Here is a 23,292-nt window from a genome sequence, read left to right on the forward strand (position 1 = left end):
GTGCATTTGCTTTTTCTCATCGTTGCATACCCCATAATTAGCACAGTTGCTGGCACAAATACTAGCTCAGTAAACAGTTTTTTAATGAACAAATGAATGAATAAAAATACCGTGGCACAGTTGAAGAGGCAGGACAAATAAGATGTTGGTGCTTCTTTTGGTTTGACTCCTACTTGGGGGCAGGGAGGGCAAGAATTAAATTATGTCAGATGGAAAACATAAATTCACTGGCTGGATCACTGTTGAGTTACTGCAACCTTTGTGAGTGTGTCACAGACTATGTTGGAAGTAGCTGAGCACAGGAGGAGAAATCAGAAATTGGTTCAGCAAAGGGGTCATCTCAAAATATGCTACAAGTCTAAGGGGTTATATAACTACCAAAAGCTGAAAAATTGTCTTTCCACACTCTCACCATATCTATCATTTCTTTAGGTTTGCTGCCTAGAAAGATCTCATTGTCAGATATTTTTTTCCCCCACCAAAATATATAAGCCTCAGTTTGCAGCTATCTCACTACTAGGTTAGCCCTCACTGTCCCTTTCCGTATTCAACCCTCCACCTCCCGCTTCCAGCTCTGTAGGTGTAAAACACGATGATCCAGAGCTGGAGAATGAAGACCCGCCTATGCTGTTCCCACACAGAACACGGCGTGAGGAGGTGGCGAGACATTCGCAGACCATAGAGGGCCCTCGTGTGGGGCTGGGGCAACTTGATCTCAGATGTCTGTGCCAGAAAAAAAACTGATGAACAGGTACATCATTCAGGAATGTCCAAGCTCACAAATTCTTCTTCATGAGGCTAGCAGAACGTGGAGGCCTGAAACCCTCCTCCAGAATCTAACTCATACCCCACCATTCTGTGATATGTATTCTCTGGGCTTCCATCATTGAAGTTCCGTCTCCCTGTCTTATAAGCTCCAAGGAATGTAGGGACCATGTCTAACATGGAGAATTCCAGATACAGGCAGGTGCTTTAAACCTGTAGCTTAATCAAATGGTTGTCAACGAGACAACATCAGCCTCCTTTTGTTGTCTCAGGCTAATTATTAGACAATTCAGAAATAGGATACAGATGATGTTTAGCCATGTCTTACTGAATGATTCAAATCAAACTCACTTTCCAGGTAATCGGCAGAATTTCTGACTCTGTGCTGGATCCCTCCTTCACCTCCCTCCTAAACCCTCTACCAAGAGGACATACATCATACCCACCCTTCCGGATGGCAAGTCTGGAAATATGCTTGCACTGTGCACATTGGCCGCTTTCTACTGCTGGTGCTAAGCAATAACTCAGAGTAGCAAGCAGCCTAAGCCTGGGTTGAGATGGCAACAGTCCTTCCGAAGGACTCTAAGTCAATGAGCATACAGCAATGGCTCTCAGACTTGAGTGGCCATCAGAATCACCGGGACAGCCTGTTCAAACACAGATTCCTATCTGCCACCCCCACCTCAGAATTTGTAATTCAGTAGATCCGAGGTGGAATCTGAGAATTTATATTTCTAATAAATTCCCAATTGATGCTGATGCTGCTGGTCCCACCTTGAGAACCACCAACACTGGTGTTAACTACATAGTCTTAGTAATGATACTAGAAAGATGTGGGTTCAAGTCCCAGCTCAGCCACTTAGCATGTAACTTTGGATAAAGTATTAAATCTCTCAAATTCTCACTTTCCTCATCTATAAAAAGAAAGTATTAACAGCAGCAGTGCTGAGGATTAAATGGGTGATGCATCTGGAAGCATACGAAACATCCCCACCCCAGAAGACAGAGCCCCTTTCCCTACACCACACCCAGTCCCTGCTCTCCCCAGGCTGCCGGTGCAACTCTCCTTAACAGGGCTGCTATAGGAACACTTGAGCAGTGGGCAGGGCACAGCTAATTGTCTCCACTTGCCTCTGTCCAGTGGTGTCCTGTCCACAAGGGCAATGCTAAGATGAGCATCAGCCCACCTCACAGAGCGCAAACAAGGCTATTGCCTGATGCTTCTGGAAGAATGGTGTTTCACATACCTTTTTGCCCTGAGACTAAGAGATAAAGTAATTCATCCAAAACCACACAGCTAATAATGGCAGAGCTCCAGAGTTAGGACAATGCACCTGCTGACTCGCCTATACTGAACTGCATTTGTAATCTTGCTGTATTAATTTCTTATGGCTGCTCTAACAGATAACTACAATTTGGTACCATAAAACAATACATATTTATTCCCTCACACTTCTGGAGGTCAGTAGTCAGCAATCAGGGTTTCAGTAGGGCCACCCTACCAGAGGGTCCAGGGGAGAATCCATTTTCTTGTTTTTTTCAGCTTCTAGAGCTGCATTCCTGGCATTCTTCTGCTCATGACCCCTTCCTCCATCTTCAAAGCCAGCAGTAGCCTGTTAAATCTCTCACTCTACAGTGAGAGAGATTAGATCACCTTCTTCTGTAGTAAATTCTCCTTCTGTTTTCCTCTTCTAAGAACACTTGTGATTATATTGGTGCCACCCTGATAATCCAGGATAATCTCCCCATTTCAAGATCTTTAACTTAATCACATCTGGGAAATCCCTTTTGCTGTACAAGGTAATACTCACAGGTCCCGGGCATGAGGACTTGGATATCTTTGGAGCCCATTTTATGGCCTCCCACACTTGGATTTTTTGTCTAACTCTCTGAGCTACCATTTTTACTTCAGTGAAGTGGAAATAATAATATATCCTCATGAGAACATTACCATGTGGTACACACTAACTCACTGAATAAATGTCTGCTGGATTGTTGAATGCTTCCTGCAATACTCTTTTGTGTGTATCTTGCATTAATTCGTTAACTATTTACTCATCTAACTTTTATTAAACACTTACTATGTGTTAAGTACTGAGCTGGGCATAGGGGATATAATATAAGGGTATATAAGGATATAATAGAATACATTTCCTCCCTTTACAGATTTTATACTGTAATAAAGGGATCTAAATGAGGGAGCAAATGCCCTGATGTGTTAACACGTGTTATGAAAAGAAATTAGAGAGGATATGCTCTACGGAATGGGTTGTCAGTCCCCTGGGCAGGAGGTAGGAGTGGAAGGATAGAGCTGGAGATAGGAGGCTGGAAAGGGACAGGGAGGTGTGAGCACCTGGAAAGTGCCAGGAATTTCTCCCTGATGGAGCCTTGGGGCTGTCTTAGTCTGCTTCCTGCTGCCATAACAGAATACCACAAACTGGGTAGTTTATAAAAAATAGGACTTTGTTTGGCTCGTGGTCCTGGAGGCTGGAAAGTCTAAGATCAAGCAGCTGCATTTGGTGAGAGCCTTCTTGCTACATCATAACATGGTAGAAGGCATGACATGGCAAGAGAGTGTACATGTGTCAGAGAGAAATGGGAGCCAAACTTCATCTTTTTATCAGGAGCCCTCTCTCACCATAACGAACCCACCTTCACAGTAATGGCATAGTCCATTTATGAAGGCAGAGCCCCCATGACTTAATTACCTCTTAAAGGTCTCTCCTCTTGATACTGTCACAATGGCAATTAAATTTCAACATGAGTTTTGGAGGGGACATTCAAACCATAGCAGGTCCCAAGGACTGAGGCACAGTGGGAGAGAGATGAGCTAACAATGCTGCCAAGGGTCTGACTGCAATGACCCTGGGTGCCATGTAAAGAAATCTGGGTCATGTTATGTTCTCCAGGAGCCACTGCAAAGTTTAAAGAGGCCCTTCTCAGTATTCCATCCTCTGCAGGGATCCAGGGCTCCTGGCAGGAAACCCTGAAAGCTCTGTCCTCCTCATAAATATTAAAATACGAAATTCACAGAATTGTCTGTGAAGTGGTAGTGGTTTCCTTAAGTACCTCTTGCCTTTGCCTTTCTTCCTCATTGAGACCTTTTATGATTTATAGTTTCAGAATTTTATTTTTAGAGCCTCCCATTACAGTGAGCCATCATCTCCCTTGAATCTCTGTCAATCTAATTTATAAGTCATCTGTTCTTAAAAATATTCTTATACCTCTGGATCCCATTTAACTCTCTAATCTTTGCAGTTCTTTTCATATGAGAATGTTCAAAAGGTAAATTCACCAAATTAACTATTAGGCAGAGAAGAATAATTCTGATTGCTCATGCAGTATTTTTTTCCAACCTGGGTGGTTTTGCTGAGAAGTGGATTGATGGTAACTGTGATGTGAATTTATTTGAAAATGTTTGCTTTCCTGGATGCATAGTCCTTGGTCTATTTTATCCCTTCACTTTACCTCCTGAAACTTAGCACCCCTCTCTAATATATTTTTGTCAACTGATATCATTCTCTCCATGAACTTCAATAAATTGGCAGTGAACTTCTGTGCTGGAAAGACATTTTGCATTAAAAACTGGATTCACAGCAGGCAATCTGCCTGGGGACCACATGTCTAAGAAAGCAGTCATTTTTAACTAAGGATATTTCAAGCCTAGATAGAATAGGGCTGGTGTGCTCTGAAGCCACAAATGTCTAGCCTACTAAAAGCAAAATTACTGTACTGCATGTTGGTAATTAACCTTGTCAACTAACTTTCAGAACAACTCCAGCGTAATGCACACACCCTTCTTTTGAGTTATATTGTTGTGATTCCTGGATCCCATTACATTCTACTTGCAACCTGTGTTCCTATCGCTACCCCTTACCAGCACTCCCTGATTTGCTTGCCCTGTTCAGCTTTTTGGTTCATAGAATTTAGTAGCTTCTAACCATACTAACCATGCAAAATTTACTAGTTTACTTTATATCTCCTGTGTTATGATGTAAACTCCACCAGGAAGGAGATCTGTGTTTTGCCTACTACTGTATCTCAGATGCCTGGAATAGTACCTGACATGTAGTAGGCGCTCAATAATTAGATGATGAATGAATTACTGAATTCCTTTTCATGGAGCTTTTAACTATCGTGTCACTGCTTTTTGCATCCCTAACGTCCAATAGTCAACTTATTTATTTACCAAAATGTTTCGATCACTTCATCACATGGCAAGTTGTGGTCTAGATCACAGAAAATTACTCTTGACCTTAAAGAGCAACTAGTCCCTGTCAAGGAGACACATATGTGCAGAATCACCAGTTGATATACATAATTATAAATAAATAAAATTATAAATTAAAATATAAATTATCAATTTAAATATATATTAAATTATAAATTAAAATATGTACAAAGCACAACCAAGCACAGAAAGAATTAATTCAGCTGCATAATGATGTGGTAGGAAAGATTCAGATAATTCTTCACAGAGGAGGCTACTTTGAGTTGTAGAGAATGAGTAGAAGTTTACTGGAAGAAGAAAGAAAGGAGTGGGCACACTTCAAATGGCTGTTCTAAGTGGGAGAGTGTATCACGGGCTTGGGGGACTGGAAGTCTCTTGGAAATGCCAGAGCATGAGGATGTGTCTTAGTTGACCTCAACAGCAGCTGACCTTGAGACAAAGATTCAAGTCCAAGAGTTTTTTTTAGGGGAGGTCAAAGAAAATGCCAGTGGTGAAGCAGGACAGTCAGATAGGGAAGGGAACGCAGCCAATGAAGGTTATGTCATCAAGCCAGTTACTGTAAGCTACCAGAGGGGCAACTGGAGTTCAACGTCGTGGGGAAACTCTGGAAAATGGTATATAACATAGGCCTCAGAGTTACCCCACTGATGAGGCAATGTAGCTGTGCTTTTCATATACTAAATCCCTGTCATTGGTTGAGGACAACTCTTGGGGGTCAGTTCGCTCCCTCTTCTGGCCTGCCATATGTGCCTGACAGAGCACAGGCCTCAAGGAAGTACAAACCAACACTCTCCCCTGTAAGTTTGTTTCTGCATATGGATGTGATGAGGCCAAATGGTGTGTGCAGGGCACCAAAAGAGTCTGCTACAGTTTGTAAGGTGAGCAATACAGGATGAGGGTAAAATTGAAGCAAGGGCCAAATTTTTAAGGCTCTTGTATGTCATTCCTTCGAGCTTTATTCTGTATTGAGGGAGCAGCGTTGCAAGATTTTAGGTAGGAGAGTGGTCTGATAAGGTTTGAATTTCAGAAAGAACATTCTGGCTACAGAATGAATGAAAGAATTGGCGTGGGGGGTGGAGAATATCGAGTCCAGGAGACCAATTAGGAAGATAAATCCACCATATGGTATAGAAATGATTGAGCTAAAAGACATGGGCTGGTGCTGGAGATGGGGATGAGCAGATGGAATGGAGAGCTGTTCAGGAGATAGAACAGACTGAAATTGTGAGGGATTAGATGTGAGGAGGGATCGGGGATGACTCCCTGGCGCAGGCTCCCCTGATTGGATGATGGTGGCACTCACCTAGATGGGAAGCACAGGAGGGGTATCAGTGCTGGGCTAAAGTGGTAAGGCTTGTTGAACATGGTAAGTTGGAGATACCTGTAAAGTATCCAGGTGGAGAATCCAGTGGGCAATAGATGCAGGATTATTGAACTCAGGAGAAAGATCTGGACTGAGAAGAATTGTTTAGAAACCACTACTTTATGGAAGAGATTTAAGGGCAGAGAAGCAGAAGAAATTCCAGGATACGTAACTGAAAGTTTGCCATGTGGGATGAGTTAATTGAATGTTACTATCAACATCCATTCGTATGAAGTCCTTTGCTAAGCTAGAGATGACCTGGCACTTATCATCCCTGGGTATCGCTTTGCCTTTATTTCTCTCTGCATCTTTCTAAAATTATTATTTCTTTCCCTCAGCCTAGCTGGATTTGGAGAGGGAACAAGACAAATTGTGTGATTTGGGGCTAGCTGTAGAAACTCTAATTATTAGCTTCTTCATCTGTAAAATGGGGATCCCATAAGTGGAGACTGGTTTGTCTGATAGTCAATCGAAGAAACTTTCTTGAGAGGCTTTCCAAAGCTTTCTCCCTCTCCTGACCTCAAAAGATCTTAAGTCTGGGCATGGTGGCTCACACCTGTAATCCCAGCACTTGGGGAGGCTGAGGTGGGAGGATCACTGGAGGCCAAAAAGTTCAAGACTAACATGGACAACATAGGGAAATGCTATGTCTACAAAAATAAAACAATTAGTCAGGCATGGTGGTGCATGCCTGTGGCCCCAGCTACTCAGGAGGCTGAGGCTAGATGAGTGCTTAAGCCTGGGAGCTTGAGGCTGCAGTGAGCTGTGATTGTGCCTTTGCACTCCAGCCTGGGTGAGAGAATGAGACCGTGTCTCAAAAAAAAAATCAAAGTCATGCTCTTGCCCTACAAGGCACTTAGGTGGGTTGGTACAAAATGCTCCTCACTGCACCCGCCATGAGCATTCACCCCCAGCAAGCACTGCACCTTTTACCTGCTAATGCTGGTTCATCTTTTACCTAGCACTTCATAATTGATTGAATAGCAGCTACGCTTGGGACCATTCTAAATGGTCCCAGCCACTGAGACCACTGTGAGAAAAGCCCTTTGTAACTACTTACCTTCTCTTCGTGTGAGTTTTATGCCAAGTATCTACGGATGTGCAACTCTTCCGCCAGACAGTTCTGCTGGCCAAGGACAGGATGGCCCCTCTGAAGGAATGTGTAGGTGATGACATTTCTTTCATCATTTTGGTACCTAAACATGACACTCTATCTGGCAACAATGAAAGGCACTCCTGATTGCTTACGGCATGGCTGTAGGGGGAATGGGCTGTGAACGTCTGCACTATATTTTGCTCCATCAACTCTTGTTATATGGGTTGATATAGCAGGAGAGATAACACGAGTTGTGTGTCTTGTTGATATCACAAGAGTTGTGTGTTAGAGAAAGAACACAGCCATCCAGCATTGAGCAGGCTGAAAATACTGCCACTGACAAAATACTGCCACTGACAAAGTACTGCCTGTGGCATGTGGTTAAACGCACAGTGCTACGCCAGCAGTTGCTTAGTTTCCATACATCTGCTAGATCATTCCAACCAGCTTTCCTATATTCCCAGGCTCTGGCAATGCTACCACCATTTTCTTACTCACTCAAGTTTAAGTCCATCAACTCGACTCCTTTTTCTCCACTCATTTCCTATATGCAGGCTGTCATCATTTATCAGTCATAGTAACATTTATTCACCATTTGTTATATTCCAGACAAACCCTGTGCTAAGTGCCTTTAAATACTTTATCAAATTTAGTCATTACAACAACTTTCTGAGGTAGGGTTATTTTTATATTTTTTTGCACCTATGGAAACGAGGGTTAGAAAAGTTAAGTAGCAAGCCTAAAACACCACACAGCTAGAAAGTGGCAGAGCTGGAATATGGATCTGGCTTTCCCAGCCACTTATGTACCATAGTCCCTCCTGCAGAGCATTAAGGATCTTATCTGCCCCTCCTATATGTGACACTTTGAAGTTTCCAAAGCATTGTCACAAAGCTATCATTTGATCCTCCAAGTGGAGCAGAGAACTAGGCAGGACATGTATCATTGTCATTTCCACAGAAGTGACTAAGCCCCACGGGGTTTCACCGACCTACTCAAAACCATGCATCCATGCCTTGGACTCAGATCTTCTCTCTTTTCATTATTCCCATAAATATCATTCTTTTTGTTCAGAGAAGCTGATTCTTCTGTAATGACCAATGTATAAAATTTCACGGGAGGCCAGATTTAGCCTACTACAAAGATATTTCAGATAGTTGAAGTTTTCCAAAAATGGAAGAGGAGGTAGTGAGTTCTTCTTCCTTTTCAGTATTCATTCAAACACTGAGCAGTCACTGGCTGGGCTAGAAAATCATTGAGGGAATTCAACCCATTCCCTGGGGACAGGGTAAATAAAGGCAGCTAGAGTAAATGAGTTCTAAAGGCCATCTGTCCCTGAGATCTGATGGCTCTATTTTCTGGGGACCACTCTGTCCTCACCATTTTGGTTGTAGTGGTTCCACTCCCTCACCCTGGCTTACTGCAGCCATCTCCTGGTTGATTTTCTGGACGTTGTCTTTCAATTCATTTAGTCTCCCTTGACCAGGGTGATCTTCACCAAAGTTGTGCCCAGCATAGACTTTATCTCTTTCTAAATCTTCAGTGGCTCCCTTTGACCAGCTGTACCCACTTGATACCCCTCTAACTGATGTTCCCTTATCTATCTACATCCTCTATCCAAGGTCATTTTTTATTTCCCTCGAACTCAGTTTCTACTTCAGTCAACCCAATCATTTGCCTGCTCCCAGAGACATCAGACTTATTCTGCCTTCAACCCTTTGCTTTCCTTGTCTCTCTCTGAAACATTCTCCACTTTCCCTCCTGCCCACTTAACCACATCCTCCATTCTTTCATGCCCAAGGCAATCTTATTTTCAGCTCAACAAACAAAAAAATGGAATGAATTCCTCACACTTAGGAACAATCTTCCACTCATACAGTGAGGCCACGGAGACCCCAGAATAAGCAAGAGATGGCCCTGTCCTTGGGGAAGAGTATAATCAGAACCAGCTGCTCTGGACAAGACTTAGATTTGAACACCTGATTCTACATTGGCTAGTTTTCTTGATAGTTGATGTGAGCTGATTCTATCCCACAAAGGGTAGAAAGTGAGCCTTCTTCCAACACCCCAAGCCCCATGCAAGAAAATGGTAGGCAAGCAAGTAGTTCCAGATTACATGATTGAGGAGTCTAGGATTGCATGTTTGACTTTTTCCCCACATTCACTCACACATACACGTGCACACACACACACATATGTGTGTGTGCACGCAGCCCACCAGTGATTTGAATTTCTAGCATATTGGAAGGGGGGTGCCATTTAAACATGAAATCTCATCTCTACTACTTTCTTGGAAAAGGGTATGTATAGCAAAACTCTGGTTAAAAGAGGAGAGTTTGGAGTCTGACTTCTTGGTTTAAGTCCCAGCTCTGGCAACAGCTAGGTGACCTTAACAGACCACTAATGTCTCATTGCCTCAACTTTCTCAACAACAACAACAAAAAGCAGGCCTTGGGGATGATTTAAAAAACAAGTAGTATACAATGCCTTTCTCCCAACAGGGTCAAGTTATTGTAAGGATCAAGTAAGTTAGTATTTGTGGAGCACTCCGAACAATTCCTAGCATATGGTAATCATGAAATAAGTGTTAGCTGTTCTTATTATTACTAATTCAGTGACCTTGGACAGACTGCTTACATTTCCTGAGCCTTGGTTTCCTCATCTGTAAGAGGAGAGCAATGCTCACCTCCATAAGCTGGCTCTGAGAATTAAGTGTGAAAATATTGAGAAAGCTTTTCTAGAAAAGCTTCCCTTATCTTTGACCCAATGCCTGGACTTACACTCCCCAAACAACACAACTACAACTTTCTCCTCTCCCTACTTCTTTAGCCATTTTGCAAGTCTATCATTCATGCTACTGTTGTAAGCCGGTTGTTTTTATTCCATAGAAAATGTTGGCCTCTGACAAATTCATCTTTAGAAAATTATATCCTAAATGACACTAGACAATTGCATAAGCCAAAGACTGTTCAAGTTCCCCAAGCCCACAGGCAGCTTTTCCACAGTCCATCCCTGCCCATTTTGGCAAACTGTGAACAGCAGAGAGAGGAATTGGCCTTCCCCAGGAAAATTTGGGGCCCCAGGCACATCATACCATGTAAAATCTGGTTAAGATAAATATCAAGAGCAGCCTTGAAAGCAAAAAGAAGTCACAGCAGGTCAGACAGCAGCCGGAGGGAGTTTGGGAAGGGGAGGAGGGCCTGAGTCACCAGCTCTGCCTGAGATGATCACTAGAATCGAGTTTCCAGGGAAAGGCAGGCTTCCTGAGCTGTGTATGCTAAGCCTGCCTGGTAGCTGCAGACCTAAGCCATGGGCTAGGCTTTGAAGGCCCAGGACCCCCCATATGGGGCCCAGACTTGTTTCATTGGTTGCTTGTTCCCTAGAGATGCTGCCAAAGAGGCCACCAAGGGGAAAGTTACTTAACTAATTCAGGAAGGTGCAGTGGCCTCCAAGGGAGACGCTGAGGGCCTGCTTGGGGTGGGCTTGATAATAATGGAGAGTGGAAGCCAGCTGTGGTGTCTCATGCCTGTAATCCCAGCACTTTGGGAGGCCAAGGCGGGCAGGCGATCCTTCTCTATAAGGATCACCTGAGGTCAGGAGTGCACGCCCACCTGATTAACATGGTGAAACCCGGTCTCTACCAAAAATACAAAAATTAGCTGGGTGTGGTAGCACACACCTGTAGTCCCAGCTACTCAGAGGCTGAGGCAGGAGAATTGCTTGAACCTGGGAAGCAGAGGTTGCAGTAAGCCAAGATCACGCCACTGCACTCCAGCCTGGGTGACAAAGCATGATTCTGCCTAAAAAAATTAAAAATTAAAACAAAAAAAATGGGGAGTGGAGTCAGACTCCAGGGGGGAGAGTTTGAAGGCACTGCAATCGGCTCTTCTACCAGAGGGACTGAATTGTTCTAGAGGCCACATAGACTTTCTAGAGCTACAATGTTTCTAGCAAAGTCAGAGGTTTTTTGCAAGCTCCTCCTCTGTCCTCTACATGACTCCGCAGGACTTCTCTGTAGGACTAGGCTGAGAAGGCAAGTTCTCAGGTCCATATGGTGGAGGGAGACAGAGGCTACAATGTCACTGGTGGAACCAGGCGCTCTACAGCATAGATGGGGTAGAGAGAAGCATGTAGAGCCTTGAAAGGAGATATCAAGGCATTCAGGAAAGGAAAAAAGAGGAAGAATGCATTGAGTCATACCACTCTGAAATGTTTTGATGAGTCAAGCATCCTCTCATGATGTTATTAATGTCAAAGAAACAATTCCTTGGGTTTATATTGAGGTTGCACAAGTTAGCTCACAACCAATTCCTGACCACTGTGCTAAGAGCTGGGTGAAGATCAGTGAGTGTCACAAACAATGTTATATTACTCTCAAGAGCTTCCTCCGTAAGGCAACAAGAGGGATAATATTAAGCAATAGAGGAATAGCTGACCTGCCTTTCTGTCCACTATTGGTTTAAGATGCCCACAATTTTTTAGGAAGTGAATTGTTCTAGAACTGTAGATTTAGTATTGGGGGTCAAAGGGAAGGGGGCTGCCATTTCCTGAATAGAACTTTGGTGCCAAACAGAACCATGCCTGGTTGACTTCTTAAAAGTAATACAATGGTTAATAAAATTGGAGTCTGTTTTCTTAAGGGGTCCCTGAAGAGTTGTGGAGAAAAGAAATCCTTTTGAAATATTTTGTGTATACTTACTACGCATTTCTTTTTTTGTTTTGTTTTTGAGATGGAGTCTCGCTGTCACCCAGGCTGGAGTGCAATGGTGCAATTTTGGCTCACTGCCACCTCCGCCTCCCGGGTTCAAGCAATTCGACTGCCTCAGCCTCCCAAGTAGCTGGGACTACAGGCATGCGCCACCACTCCTGGCTAATTTTTTGTATTTAGTAGAGATGGAGTTTCACCATGTTGGCCAGGCTGGTCTCAGATTCACCTGCCTCAGCCTCCCAAAGTGCTGGGGTTACAGGCGTGAGCCACCACCATTACTATTACCATTACTATTACCCAGCCATTACTATGCACTTCTAAATCAACCACAGTATGAGAAGGAATAATATTACCTGATATTAGGCAGGAGACAAACAGGAACTAGCAAAGTTTGGAGGAATTGAACTCATTTTATAAAGCTGAAGAAAGATTAAGTACATTATTCAAAGCCACCAGACAACAAGAAGTGAGTTGAGCGTTGTTTCTAAAGGTCTCTCTGGTGTTTGCTCTCTGGTGTTGCTTATCTGAGGGACCCAGTTTTACTCACTGGAGTAGCAACAGCTGAATATTATTGAGTGCTTACTAGTATGCCAGTATGTTTCAAAGCACATTTCATGTGTTAACTAATTTAATCCATCTGGCCATTTTCTTAGCTGTGATTATCACCATTTTACAGATGAGCTGACTGAGGCTCAGAGAGGTTATGGAACTTGCCCAAGGTTACACATGTAGCCAAGACAGGGCTGAGGTTCACATCTAGGACACCTGGTTCCAGATATAGGCACTTCAGTTCCCCACCTCTTGGGGGAAGGCATGCTTCCAAGTGGGGAGAAGATAGCTCATCGTCATCCGAGCACACAGTGGGAATGAGAGGAATCTCAAAAAGGAGAAAGAGCCATCCTCTCTACTGTGGAACCGGTGAGGTTCTAGTCCTGGATTCCACACTCTGGACAGCCTAAAGCTCTGATAGGATGCAAACCACGGGGAAGGACGTTGGTAGGCAAGGAAACACCTGAGCTCTCTGACACCTGGATTTGGAAGCCTCCTGCCCCTCCACACCACATTCCCCACCCTCATCCATACAAACGCCGCTGCCCTCACTTTCATTCTCATCTGTTTATGTGCTCCACCTCAATGAGGTGGAGAGGACTGTACAATGTGTCCTGATACCTGCCAAGTAGGGGAGCCCCCACCCACTCAGTGAAGAAGCAGGTACAGCCCAAGTGCAGTGAGCAGTCCATAGGGGGACCAAGGATCCCAAGTTCTGAACCTGACTTGATGAAACTCTGCTGGGGAAAAGCCCCATCTGATGGAGATTCACCTATTTCTGACCGACTTTGACCTCAGCAGCCTAAGAAGGGCACAGCCATGGCTCTGGAATTTTCCACAGCACAGTGCAGGAAAAGCTGGCTTTGTTTGGTATAGGGAGGCTGTCTCCAGGGGATGCTAATAATAAAAAAAGAACATGTGTAGGTTGCATCTGAAGCCCAATTGCTTTGCAAGGTCATTGTGCTTGGTCTGGAGGGTCATTAATTTTAGCTGCCTCATTGCCACCCACATATGCAACCAATACATTCCTCAGGGGCAGGAGAAAAAGCACAATTTGGGATCCAGTCTGACCAGGGTTTAGATGATGTTCACACAGGATTAACATTCTGGTGCTTAAATTCCTTGATCAAATGGAGCTGAGACCCCTAACTACCCTACATTATTATCTAATATTTAATGAGATAACACAATTAAAGAAACAGAATCATAACTAACCTCTGTCATCCATTCTTCTGGTGCTGTAGGTCTGTTTTCTCATTTGATCCCCACCACATCCTATGAGAGAGAGAGAGAGTATTATCCACATTTACAGAAGAGGAATGTCCGGGAAATATGTGATTTGATTAATTTCACACAGCTGGAGAAGGAAGGGACCCAAAAATGTAACCCAGGACGGGATGACTCCAAAATGTGTGTCCTTACCCAATGTAGTGCTTCTTACGATGCTGACCCGCAGTAGGCACGGAGCAAACCTTGATTCCTTTCTTTATTTCCACACTTCGTCTTTTTGAAAGCACAATTTGGTCACTCCCAATAAATCACTGAGCAGCCCAACTAATCAAATGCTTCTTCAGTCACCAAGGGACAGAGGCATCCTGGGTGCCGCATTCCATACAGACCTGTCGCTGGGCAAACCTGCGGATCTCTTAGACAGTGTTAATGAGAACCGGTGAAAGACTAAACTGTCCGTTACAAAGCTGCGACCAGCTATCATGCAGCTAGAGCCCCAGGCCTTGGTATGCAGCTCCTCCTCTTTCCAGGGGCTTCTCTTTTCTCTTAATTAGAGATTTGGCTGAAATGTTTGAGCACTTGAAGTCAGGGTGTAAAGAAATAGGAAAGGAGTGTGGGAGAGGAATGATGAGCCAGCACTTTCTATGTGTTGACGCAGAGAAAGAGAAAGAGGGTAATTTGAGGATGTTCCTTCCCACGGGGCAATGGAGCAGAGAAAGCCACACTGCAGCGGTATTTTCAAGGGGTTTAAGAGCAAGTTATGAAAGCCATGAGGGAGGTTCATTGGGTTGCTAAAGAAACGAAAGAGGATGATAACAAGTCTCATCCATGTGTCGGTGTTTCAGGACTTAGAAGCTGTAACAAGGAACATTTGGGTGGTATTAAGCTCTGTGGGAAGGACTTGGGGCTTTAACTCTCAGTGCACTAGCACCTTTATGTAGTTCAGAACCTCAGGAAGGCTCTGTGGGCCACGCTCCTGAAAATTTCACCTGCCATCTTCATCACTCCAAAGAGAAAGGAAATGGCACATCCCCTAAGGCCTGGCAGTGTCGTGCTCACTCATGGGAAGCACTCTCAGCAGCGGCTTCCCCTCTCCTGCTGTGGGCTTGCATCTCATGTGGAGAGAGGCCCCCTTTCTCTCGGCCCTCAGCCCTTTCAAGTCATTCACTTTCTCAGTAAGCGTCTCCCAAGGGTGACTTGCACCAGGTTGTCGGCGCTGCTTTCTGAAAGATAAATAAGTTATTCTGTCAAATTATGCTCACTTATTTCTGTCAACATGTATTAAAACTTAGATATCGCCTCACCGTGAATGCATCAGACACTGTACTGTTCCCACCACTAGGGTGGGCCCTCTGCAGCCACAAATAGAGGAGACAGTTGGGGATAAAATCATAACTGATGATTAGAGAGACTGAGTGCACTAGCAAACCTGTAGAAATTCTAGGCTCACAGGAATAGCAAAAGACAGCCCACTAAATAAAGAGACTGTCAAGAAGCATTTCACACCTAACATGAGCAATAAATGGATTCCCATCCACCAACAACGTTTTTCATGATTTTCCTCATCCACAGGTTCAATGAGAAGCTTTGTAAATTTATTTTGTTTAATTGCAGACAATAATCACTCTCAGGGCTGGGCATGGTGACTCATGCCTGTAATACCAGCACTTTGGGAGGCTGAGGTGGGCGGATCACCTGAGGTCAGGAGTTCAAGACCAGCCTGGCCAACATGGTGAAACCCTGTCTCTACTAAAAATACAAAAATCAGCTGGGCGTGGTGGTGGGCGCCTGTAGTCCCAGCTACTCGGGAGGCTGAGGAAGGAGAATGGCTTGAACATGGGAAGCAGAGGTTGCAGTGAGCTGAAAATGCGCCACTGCACTCCAGCCTGGGTGACCGAGCAAGACTCTGTCTCAAAAAAAAAAAAAAAAAAAAAAAAAAATCACACTCAGGTCTTTTACCTCCACCCCACCCCCAAACCCCACCTTTTGGGTCTGGTCGTGCAACCAGCTGTTTAGAAACTTAAAAAAAAAATTGACACATAAAAATTGTGTGCATTTATGGTGTACAGCAAAATGTTTTGAAATATGTATACATTATGGAATGGCTAAATTAAGTTAATATATGCATTACCTCACATACTTATTTTTTGTGCATGATGAGAACACTTAAAATCTACTCTTAGTGATTTTCAAGTACATGATACATTGTTATCAACTCTAGTCACCATGTTGTACCATAAATCTCTCAAACTTACCCCTCCTGTCTAACTGAAATGTTGTATCCTTTGACCAAAATCCCCCCAGTCTTCCCCACCACCACAGAGAGCTGTTACCATAATTGTGGTTGTAAGCTATTTCTGAGGAGCCAGTTTATTCGTTTTGAACAGAATCAAACAACATAGAAAATCCCTGTCCAGACCCTCAACCAAGTTAATTCATTCAAAAAAATATTTCTGAGTTCCTCTTAGGAACTTACAGCCTAACGGGCAAAACAAACTGCTTGTAAAATCTGTTTACTTGATACATGGAATTGCCTTTTAAAGAATGGTGGCCATTTTAACAGAGAAAATAAATTTGGAGGGTATAATCAATCATTGAGTAAATCTGCTTTGTGAAACATGCCTGCTCAAAGTTTGTTTGTTTCACAGTAAATTCCTTTTTGATGCCCTTACCTCATCAAGTAGTTGAGATGAGGCATGTACTCAGTTCTTTCTTTTTATAAATAGCAAAGCTACTTGGAACACTAAAGGGGGAAATGAATCCATACCAGCAAATATCGTAGAAAGAGCATGGGCTCAGTCTCAGACACACCTGGGTCGCAGCCCAGCTCTGCCACTTACCTAGTTGAATGAACTTATGCAAGATTTTTTCATCTCCCTGAGCCTCAGTTTCTTGTTTATAAAAGAGGTTTTTGTCTGGATTAAATATTACATAGAACAGCACTTGTAATACAGTAGGCATCCATGAATAGGAGCTTGTATGATTGCTACATCACCACTACATTCAGGTGCGTCAGCCAAGACTTCACTTTGGATGTACTTTTTTAACTGCCTGACTGTGGTCAAGGGCCAAACGATGGTGGAAACTAGAAAGATCAACTCTTAATTCTGCCCTTTGAACAACGTGCAGGCTGAAGGAAACTAAATATTTGTGTGTGTGTGTTGGATCCACAATTTACGATCCATCCTTTTTGCAGGAGTGCCAACCCATGAGGTTGCCAGAGTAGCATTTCAGAGCATCTGCACAAACCCCACAGATCAATGCCAGTGCCTGCCTGAGAATGAAAAAGCAATGGGACCAGGAAGGATAAGTCTTGTCAATCAAAAACAGAATATGCAGGAAGGACAAGGGCAAGTTGTCCTTGAGAGAATGGGATAGAGAAGAGGTTTCCTCCAGACACCTCCAGGGTAGGGATGTAGAACCCTCTTTCTAGCTGCCTAATGTTCATTCTGTCTTTAGTGCATCCTTGAGGAAAGGAAGAAGACAGAATTTTCCATCTGCCAGATGTCTCCCTTATCCCAAGTTTTATTCATATATCAATTTATTTCCATTATCACAGGAGGTCTCCCAAGCCTCACTTCAACAGACTGGCTTCCCAAGATGGTGGATTGGTTGATACCCTTTGGACCCATCCCCAAAAGACAGGCAATACTGATTTTGTTTTTTGGCTAAAATGAAGTATTGGCCTGCTAAGACACAAACTCTTCGTGCAGACATTTTTTTAAAAAAAATACGGTAAAATATTCATAATATATATTTACCATTTTAACTATTTTTAGTGTGTAGTTCTGTGGCATTAAGTACATTCACACTGCTCTGCAACCATTACCACCATCCATCTCCAGACCTTCATCATCTTCTTCCACTGAAACTCTGTACCCATTAAATAACCCTTTCCCCCTACCCTTAGGCCCTGGAAACTACAATTCTACTTTGTCTCTATCACTTTTACTACTCCAGTTACCTCATATAAGTGAAATAATACAATATTCGTGCTTTTGTGACTGGCTTATTTCATTTAGCATAGTGTCTTCAAGGTTCATCCATGTTGTAGAGTTTGTCGGAATTTTCTTTCTTTTTAAGGCTGAATGATTGTGTTGACTTAAAGATGTTGCAGTCTCAGTTGATGGCCTCATGGTTTGAGCCTTGCTATAAAACTTTATGCTTAACAAGGCTTTGAAAACCAACTGATTTCATTAGTACATAAGTAGCTGAAAGTGTTGCTGAGTATTTATTATAGCTGGTGAAAAAAACATATAGATGTTTTTAATAAAAATTATCTTCACAGAATAGTATCTTAAGTTGGAAACTATATGTTGGCATCCTTGCAAAGAGATAGTATTATTTGATTAACACTTGTGATGGTAGAATCACTCATACTCTATGATTTCTGGCATCTGAGTGACGAGGCACATAAATAGGCCTCACAGGGAAGTCTACAGATAATTTCATACCCCAAGGTTACTCACTGAAGTAACCGGATCAAAAACCAAGCAACTGAATTCTCATCAAATTCCTCCCATCCTCTCTTACCAATCATCTTGCTAAAAAGTTTTTAAACTCACATCATAAAATATCATGTTTATGTATTGATTAATTTATTCAGGGTACATATTTATTTGCTAGAATCCTACAATAAATTTAGCTGTAATCAATAAAGAAATATGAGGTATAAAAGAAAGCGTAGCATTTGTTCAGGAGAAATGAGGCTCTTCTGGCCATGTAAACCTAAAAAAGGATTATACTTCAATCTTATGTTGTAACTTTGGATGCTATGATACATGTTCAGTTATTCTGGAAGACTTTATAATGTTTGCTTAGAATCTGGACTTGTTGATAGTATTCTACAGTGTTATCAAGAGATGGAATAAGCACAGTAAGCCACTTGTAACTTTTTAAAATTTATAAGTATTAATTTTTAAGCTGTGTCTTCAACTTTTGAGGTAGCATTCCTCTCCAAGTGACTACACTTCCTCAGTGTCCTTTGAACCATTATAGCATAGGATGAGAAAGAAACTAAAGGGGGAATGGAACATTTTTTGATCACAGGAGAAAGATGATCTGGAAATCATAACAATGGATGAAGATGCCAGAAAGAAGAGCTTGTAGGATGAGGTGGAAAACAAAATACTGGCTCCTGAAGGCTCTGTTAAAAGTTGACTTTTTGTAAGAATTTTGTATATCATGCCTGTCATAAACATTCAGCTTCATTGTGCAATGAAGACAGATGACAAGAATTTGCTGCTCCAAAAACAACAAAAAAGAGCAACTTCTCTGTGTCCTTGGAATCTGGTTTCTTCAGTTCCAAACATGCAGTGAAAACTTGTGCCTGTAAGAGCTGGGGGCAGTTGTTTATGTAACTAATTAAACATCTACGTAAATATGAGAATGGGAGAAGCCTCATCTATTCTCATCAGCTGTTCTAACGTGAAGAGGCATGCAGACTTGAGAGACAGGCACAGTTTAGTTGTCTTACACTGACTCTCTTACATAAGCTTCAAGGTCATGAAGTTTTCACCATTTTGTTTCCAAATAGTAGGAGGAAAAAACAAGTTTTACAAGTCCCTTATCAGGGAGGGAAAGGGCTTGGGAAGGTTTAAGTTAGCAGAAAACTTTTGTAGATCAGACAAGGATGGGAGATGTGAGGAAGAGATTAAACACAGAGGAACTGGTGGAGAAATATTCTGAGGAAAGAAGATTATAACAGTAGATGGGGAATTGACAATAGCCAGGAAGAGTGGCAGACCTTTCTTGGAGACAGAAGATAAGTAAAAAGCCAAAGAGAAGACAGAGATGACTTTTGACATTAAGAAAAAAAAAGCCAAGGGAACTCAGACATCTTATTGCAAATGAGGAGGTGATGTCTCCTTTTGCAGAAGAATGGGTGGAACTTGGGCTTTGGGATGGCTTGGCCTACCCCAAGTGGGGGATGCAAGCTAGAGATTGGAAGAGATGAATGAAGGGATAATCGCACAGTGACAGGGAGTCACCTGGGATGATGTAGACTTATAGTGTGGCATAAGAAGCTGTGTCTGGAGGATGTATTTAAAATCTTGGAGATGGGGTAATCTTTTGTGGTCATTATATCTAAGGCAGCACATTGTGAGTGCCAACAGAGGCCATTATAGTTGAGTAGATTGAAGACATGCAAAGCCAGAGTATTAAAGCCACCTACTGGTTTATGAAAGCCAATGAGAAGGCAAACAAGAGATCCAGAAGAAAATTTAAAATTTTCACAGTTATATCTTAATAACCCTCGACTAACCTAACGATGCCTCATCTGTATGATAAAGACTTTGAGTGCAGACATGATATAACTCTCAGAACCTTCTAAGTAGAATTTGATTTAGCAGAGCAAGGTGTTTTAGTTTAAAATCCTATCCTAGCATTGGATCCAACACATCATGGAAATGAGGATAGATGAATAGGAGGAGTTCTGTCCATTCCTACAGGCACTGATGTCAAGGCAAAGTAATTGTCTTTGCCTCTGGGTCTAGCAGAGTCCTGTGTACACCCTTGCTCTTCTGTTCTGGTTTTTAATCTGGCCTGTCTGAGGAAGTAGAAGTCCCTTGGCTAGTAATTGTGTTATAACTATCTATAAATCATTCGCATAAAATCTTTGAGAACCCACGAGTAGGGTCTTTTTAATTTGTATGTCTCTACATCTCCCTTAGTAGCTGGCATGTATGTAGTGTTAAAAAATATATCCATAAAATGAATGAATGGATAAGCTGTGCTCTCTGAGTCCACATTTCTCTAGAATACGATTTTTGTGAGGTTTTCAGCTTCTATGAATCTCTCCATTCTTGTTCCACTCAGCATATTTTTTTGAAAGATACATAGATATCATCTAACTGTAAACACAAATCGTTTGCACTGGCCCCTGTAGGCAAGGTCTGCTTCTTCCCACTGAGTTTGCCCTGGGTCCTCTGCTCTTAATTTTGCTGGTACCTGGACTGATAATCACCCTGCTCAATTGATTGTGCCTCCTACAACAATAGTGGAAGCCATAAATAAGAGGTGAAGTGAAGGAGCCTGAATAAATATAAAGAAGGCTGCATAACTATGATGATGCCTGTAGTCAGTGACACAGTCTCAGCTTGAAATCACCACTTCTGCTAGATGGAGGTCACAGCTTTTTTCTGTCTCAGGACTACTGGTTACCAAGAATGTAACCAGTCCAGTCAACACCGTTGTATGAGTTAATAAAAGGTGTCCCTCTACAGAGGCAGGGGCAGCCTACACCAGAGTGCCTGGCATGGTGAAGCAAATGGGCTGGATGTCAGCCTCCACTGGACCATTCGGGTGGGTAGGCACCTTGTGCAGTGAACAACCTGCATACCTGTTGGTACACCTTTGCCCCTGCTGATTATGCACTCTTTTGGGCCTAGGTCTCCTGGGAAGTTTCCTAGTCAGTCCTGAAGGAAGAATCACAGTCCCATTCCCATTCTAAAAACTGTATATAAGTTTCCCAGTCCAAACCGTACCTTGGTAACAATGAGGAGATATAGAGGAACAGAGCCCGGGGTGTGCAGGGTGTGCTGTGATTAGATGTTTGCATCACTCTGAACATGCACTTTTCCCTTCAGTTAACAAAATGAATAGAATAACCCTACATGAAAGGCTTTTTCTGCTACGTAAAGGCAAACTCTAGTTGTCTCTTCACAGTCGTCTTTGGGGTTTAGTGCTAGCAAGTGTAAAATTTACATATATAAGATTTACTTACATGCTAGCTGTACCAGTCCAGTAAAGCAATGGGGGAAAGAGGGATGAATTTCCCTCATTTCCTCACCAGTCAAGTCTAGGTTTCCAGGGTTCTTTTCAATGCAACTATGCTAAATCAGGCAGTGAATCTTGGAGTTGCAGTAAGACAACTTGATTAAACCCTGGGCGGGTCCTGCTATCTCACCCCACCAGCTGGATCTCAGATTGACAGTGTTCAGACACGGCTTATGGGGGCTGTCAGAGTTGGAGGGGGTTGAGGTCCAGTGGAGGTTGTGTCTCTGCCAAAATCTGAAACCATATTTTCTGGGCATGACCAGTCTCTAAACCAGAAAAAGTGGCTCTGTGGATCTGACCAAAGAAGCCTGTCAATTTTTTTTAAGACAATAGCAGGTTAGGATGAGTGCAATGAGGGTTGGATTCAGTGAGTAGAGGCCCATCTTTGAGTCTATGAGATTTACTTTCCATGAGATTGGCCTCCCTCTGCCACCTTTGCTGTGGGAGTAATTTCTTAAAATGTTTCCAAGAAACTTGTGAGGCTGGATTTGCTTCTGTTGCAGGGCCCCATATGTGTTTTTCCTTGGGAAAGATAAAATTTCCAATTAAAGGAAGAATTCCCTGGCTATTTCTTCACTATTACTCTTTCAGAGTGAGATGTAGCTTACAATCACCCAATGTCAGCCAAGACTCAGCACCCATTCTTGACCAGTAACCATGATTCCCACACCTCTACCCCATGGGGTGGTAAGACAAGATCTAGGTGGGTCCTGCTCGTTGCTTGACTTGAACCAAGGCTATATGGCCCTCTGTGGACCAGGAGACCTCAGCTTTTAATGGAAAAGTCAGTAGGAGTTCAGTAAAGGGGTCTGGTGGGAAGCCCCGCTTGGCCTTCCCTACTTATAAAATCTGTAACACATGTTGACTAGGTTCAGAAATATGTCATTGCCTCATAACTTTTTGAGGTTCCAACTTCTGGGGCCCCCGGGAGAGGAGCAGTTGTTATGATAAAGTCAGGATTTGGGACTAGCAGCTGAAGCCATTCAGGGCCTCTCCTCTCTGTGTTGTCTGCATTGCTTTCAGGCAGCCACAGAGATCTGGCTGCTCTCAGACTGACAGCCCAGGCAGCCTTGCCATGTAGAAATGAAATAAACAACTAGATTTTGTTCCCCAGGAGAATATGTTGATGAGCATGGCCACTGCCAGACCTGTGAGGCCTCATGTGCCAAGTGCCAGGGACCAACCCAGGAAGACTGCACTACCTGCCCCATGACAAGGTAAGTGGCTTCTCAGGATCTCCTGGTGGTGTGAGCTCATGGATTGCAGGGTGGAGAGAGGAGGTGCTCACCACCTTAGCAGCACCCCATGGGCCTGCAGTGAAAAAGAAGCAAACTCTTTCCCACTCCACAGATATTCTCCTTGATCTGGGCACAGCCCAGCTCTGTAGTATCCTCTCCCCATGACGCCCAGTCCCCACCACAAGGACCAGTTCCCTGGACATGGAACAGATTTCCTCATCAATGAATAGGGTGCCTTTGATGCCACTTTTGATGCCTGAAATCTCATCCTTTTCTGCATACCCATCCCTCAGTCATCATTTCCATCTGCTGGTCAAGTATCTACTTATTTCT

General features: G+C 43.1%; 1 protein-coding gene across 1 annotated transcript in view; it reads left to right on the top strand.

Annotated features, from left to right (window-relative positions):
- Positions 1-23,292, top strand: part of PCSK5 (proprotein convertase subtilisin/kexin type 5) — a 460,751-nt gene that overhangs the window by 311,916 nt on the left and 125,543 nt on the right. Inside the window, exon 21 of the mRNA XM_031014779.3 lies at positions 22,836-22,938. Within this exon, the coding sequence (XP_030870639.2) occupies positions 22,836-22,938 (103 nt within the window). The remainder of the gene's footprint in view (positions 1-22,835; positions 22,939-23,292) is intronic.

The sequence above is a fragment of the Gorilla gorilla genome, chromosome 13 (genome assembly GCF_029281585.2).
Source record: "Gorilla gorilla gorilla isolate KB3781 chromosome 13, NHGRI_mGorGor1-v2.1_pri, whole genome shotgun sequence".
NCBI lineage: Eukaryota > Metazoa > Chordata > Mammalia > Primates > Hominidae > Gorilla > Gorilla gorilla.